Here is a 4,373-nt window from a genome sequence, read left to right on the forward strand (position 1 = left end):
TGCTTATGTGTATTTTTAATTAAGTAGAATTTAATTTGATAGCTCATTAGGACTACATCCAAAAGGAACTGCTGGATGCCCCTTAGCAAGTGTTCCTATGCTTTTCTCTCACAGCTGGTTGACTTTTGCACTGTGATCACATGTTGTGAAATAAACAAAGCAAGCCACCTGTAATTGGAGACTCTAGAGTTGCTAAACCCAAGGTTTTTATAAGATAAACTTGCAGTCCGAAGTACCTTAGTTTCCATTTATCATCTTGTGTTTGTATGTGCCCGCACTTCAGAGAATGTTTAACCAAGGAAGAAACTGCCCGTCATCCCAATTCATGCTAACTTCATGCAGGAGTACACTGTTTTAAAGGAAACTTTATTTGTACATGTGGAAAAGGCTTTGCCTTTTGTTTTAGTGACAGGAGGAGCAAAGAAGCGGAGCTGCTGTCAAATACTATATTGGTAAAGGATGAAATGGTTTGCAGAACTTCTGGCCTGGTGTTTCTCTTCTACTCAGCGCCTTCCTCCTTTGCCACCTGTTGCTAAGGCCAAATACAAAGAAAAGTGTGAAAACAACATACAGCAAAGCTGCAGTATAAGGAAGCATACAGAATATCTGAGCATCGGTTACGAATTTCCCAGGTCAGAGACCACAGATCTGTGTTGTAACACTTTGAAAGACACTTTTTGAAATAAAGAACTTTAATGCTGTCTCCAGTTCTCTACCATATACCAATACTACACTAATGAGCTTCCTCACTGATGCAGTCAGGTGTAGACTAGGCTTCTCATAGCTTGGTTTGATTTATCTAGGTGTGGGACACGTTAACTTGGCAAGGTTGTGAGAAAAACTTGTACTGTTCTTTGCTTTGAGCTGGTAAGTCTAGGTAGGTTCCCCTGTTTTTGACCCAGCAGATTTCCTTTAAAGGTGAGAAAGCTAAGCTGTTCTAGAAGGCCACGAGTGTGAACTCCAGATTCTGTCATCTTGATATCTCCATTCTCTTGTTCCACATTTTACTCCCATTTAAGCTGTTTCTATGTTCAAATGTGAAGCTCTTGGTTTGGTCCTGAATTTGTGTTTGTAAAAAAATTAATGAACTTCCAATGTGGTATTGATGAAAGCATATCGTAAACTTCCACAAGCCTTTTTTCTGTCGCCATGAGTTTCAGATTTCTGTCTCTGCTATCCACCTGTATATTTGCAACTTTATGGAATAGTTATTTCCACTAATTCCCTAGTTGCATCTTCCCACCAAATATAAGGCAACAAATAGGAGACATTTACAGCCCTCCACGCAGTAAATGTGTACTTGATCTGAAATACTGCTGACTTCTTGGAAGTCATTTGTTATTTCATCTTTACTACAAGGACTCTCACTTACAGATGGACTGGACAGTGGAGGTTGTACCACCCCTGGGAGTTCCACCTCCATGAGATCTGGCCTCCTGGGACATCATCTTAGAGGCCTGGGATCCACTGGAGATCCCTTTCGCAGTAAAACCTGATGAATGGGTTGAGCCTTTGGAACCTACAACAGTTACAAAAGAGATGTTATTCACTGGAAGGAACCTTACGGGATAACTATAACACTTTCCATAGCACAAACCTCTGCATAATAGATACGGGTAGAATTGAAACACAGCAGGCTGTGGTAGCCAGGGTCCAATTTATATGTATGTCTCCATCTTATTATAAATAAGCCCCAATCAAAATATTGGATTGCAAAGTCTTCTTCTCCCAGGAGAGGAGTAAACCATTAGCAATGACAAATGTTAGTGATAATGCTTAAAGCGCTCCTGAAGGATGCTCAAATATTTTGGTGATGAGCTTGTTATAACATCTTCTGTAAAGTGATACTGAACAATACTCATGCTCTGCTGCAGAACCAGCCACTCCTTTGAGTGTGTTTGTTCTGGGGGGAGGAAGGGTTACAGCCTGAATGAAAAGGTTAAGAAGATGTGTTTGAAGAGTGAGAGATTTCAGCAAGCACCTGCGGAAATGAAATCAGGCCCTTTTAGCTCTCAATCAGGCAAAGAATGTGTGGCAAGCTCTCCTGCTGCAGGGAGCCAAACCTCACACCTGCCTTGGCAATGTTACAGAGATAGTATTTTTCACACGGATAAAAAGTCTTTTGGAGTATCTCCTGTAGGCATGGCTAAGGTTTCCTCGAGGCATGCAGAATTCTCGCACCAAAATGAGTGGATTTTATAGAACTGCATGGTAGATACAGCCATGGAAAGAATAAAACTAGGCATTCTTAAATGTTTACTTTGGTTCTCTCTTTTCTAAAGATTATCAGCACAAGGAGCGGTACAATTCTTCAGGCTTTTATTATAGAAACTGCAACTTCATGCTCTCTATAGGCATCACCACTGAAGAGTTTGCCACTGGCCATGGATATGCTGTTCCGCCCCTGTCTGTAACAGAAAGCAAGACTGTGCAGCTGACTGTGCTCTAGCTTACGATTAGTTTAAGGATTTCTGCTGCTAATGCACTGTGGTGCCTGACAGCAGCTCTTTCTGCTCTTCACTCTCTGTTCTCCTTCTCTTCTTGCTGTCTTACATACTCTTTGCCTCTGCTTTTATCATCCCTTAAACTCTTTGCTATTGAATATTCAACAAACAGTAACCTAAAGTCACTGATCAAATCATGAAGAGTAAAAAGTCAAAAATGTCTCACAAGATTCACATGCAGTGTCTCTCTAAATATGTCACTTACTCCTTTGCTGTCTAGAGAACCCCATGTTCTGAATAATATTGGCATCAATGCAAATCATATCTTAAAACAAAGTAACAGACATTGTCTCAACCAAGTTTATTGCATTCTTTGCTATTAAAAGATGCTCCAAATTTGGACCCTGATCGGCTCATCTGGCTAAACCATCCATTTTATGGCTAGAAGATTCAGGTTTAGCTAAACCCTTCAGTAGACTTCTAGCTGCTTACTATGGAATGGGTAGACTAACAGTTGACCGGTGTGCCAGAGAGCTTGTAATGAGCCTGCAGCCTGCTGCTAATCACACTCCTGACACATGGGAGAAGTGGGTCCAAAGCCCCTAAGGGTTTTGAAGTCTTTATCCATGGTCAACCTGCTAGCTACCGTGCTGTTTGGTAGAGCAGTATTACATGGGGCACTCCCTTCTGTAGAGTTATGTCTGGTTAGAGGATGCTTGCAGAATCAGGCCCCGCAGGAAGGACTGGCAGGGAGAATACCTTATGCATGAATCCCAAAGGATCTGGGGTCAAACAAGTGCCAAGGTGCACAATCATCAGACTGTTCTGTGCATGCGACAGAAAAGCAAGCACCTGAAAGTTTAGCTCATGTGAAAGCCAGCTATGCCTAATTTTAGTACTCAGATATGTACTGTCAAGGATGTGTATATATTTCCTTTGTGAACGCAGGTCTTGGACTGCAGCTAATTTCCCTCATTTGCATAAGGTTTTATGGGTTCTCCTTGTATGGATGTGTATGAGTAAAGAGCAAGGGAAATCTGATAATTTATATGAAATGTAGGTACACGGATCATGTTCTTGCATAAGTGTATCATTGCTTACTGCTACTGTGACTTTCCGTATTATTGATGATTCCTACTAGAATGGAGACAGCACAAACTTTACATAAACACTGTCCTGAATCTCATGAATACCACATATGTATATCTACATTCGTGCATAAGCACATGAACAGAAAACACCCTTAATAGCATCCCACTCAAAACATGCAGTTAAATAAAGGAATCTTTGGTCTTCAGTGCAATTCAGGAATATAGGAGAGAAAAGACTACTTGGCAGGCTTGTTTTCAAGGAAAAAAAAAATCTTTTCCCCTATGCACTAAACCACGAAACCACACACACACACAAATTTTCTTACCCATCCCTTGGAGAGTAGAAGTAGGGCCTCCAGATCGCACACCTCCCCCAGATGATTTTGCTTCGTGGGACATGATCGATGAAGCAATTGATCCCCCTTTGATTCCGGAGGAAGTGAAACCAGCGTTGCGGACATTTTGGTCAGACATTTCTCTTTCTGACAGTGTGGAAACCGCTGCAGTGTGGCAGAGCTCAGCCTGTCTCTTTATACACTGTTTAGCTCTCAGCCGGGAAACGAAACTGCTACCACGATCAGAAGGAAATGAAAGTGAAACTTATCCTCACTCAGGAAATGAAACTAATCTTTGTGAACATGTCTTTTTATTTCTGTTGTCAGGGTGAAATTTAGTTAAATCAGATAATTTCCTCTTATGATACTAAGCCAGATTAGGAGCATATGAATCACTAATTGGCAACTGATGTGACTGAGAACTTTGCTGGTTGGTTGTAGCACCCAGAGTCCAGTTCTGGTGCAGCTACCCTCAAAAAAAAAAAAAAAGCTTAACAGAGAGC

General features: G+C 41.3%; 1 protein-coding gene across 1 annotated transcript; it reads right to left on the reverse strand.

Annotated features, from left to right (window-relative positions):
* Positions 1–345: 345 nt before the first annotated feature.
* On the reverse strand, positions 346–4,114 carry LOC104062182 (interferon alpha-inducible protein 6). The gene is made up of 3 exons (XM_009564217.2): positions 3,862–4,114; positions 1,373–1,519; positions 346–532 (listed from the first exon to the last, which is right to left on the reverse strand). The coding sequence occupies exons 1-3, from the start codon at positions 4,007–4,009 to the stop codon at positions 504–506; spliced, it is 324 nt and encodes a 107-aa protein (XP_009562512.1). The 5' UTR covers positions 4,010–4,114; the 3' UTR covers positions 346–503.
* Between the last annotated feature and the right edge of the window lie 259 nt (positions 4,115–4,373).

The sequence above is a fragment of the Cuculus canorus genome, chromosome 2, assembly GCF_017976375.1.
Source record: "Cuculus canorus isolate bCucCan1 chromosome 2, bCucCan1.pri, whole genome shotgun sequence".
Classification (NCBI taxonomy): domain Eukaryota; kingdom Metazoa; phylum Chordata; class Aves; order Cuculiformes; family Cuculidae; genus Cuculus; species Cuculus canorus.

What these genes read in the sequence shown, in the direction of transcription:
- LOC104062182 (XM_009564217.2), bottom strand. Translation starts at nt 4,009, where the DNA reads ATGTCTGACCAAAATGTCCGCAACGCTGGTTTCACTTCCTCCGGAATC. An exon ending in TTCTACTCTCCAAGGGATGG is followed by an intron (nt 1,520 to 3,861) that starts GTAAGAAAATTT and finishes TAACTGTTGTAG; the next exon opens with GTTCCAAAGGCTCAACCCAT. An exon ending in CTCCACTGTCCAGTCCATCT is followed by an intron (nt 533 to 1,372) that starts GTAAGTGAGAGT and finishes ATTTGGCCTTAG; the next exon opens with CAACAGGTGGCAAAGGAGGA.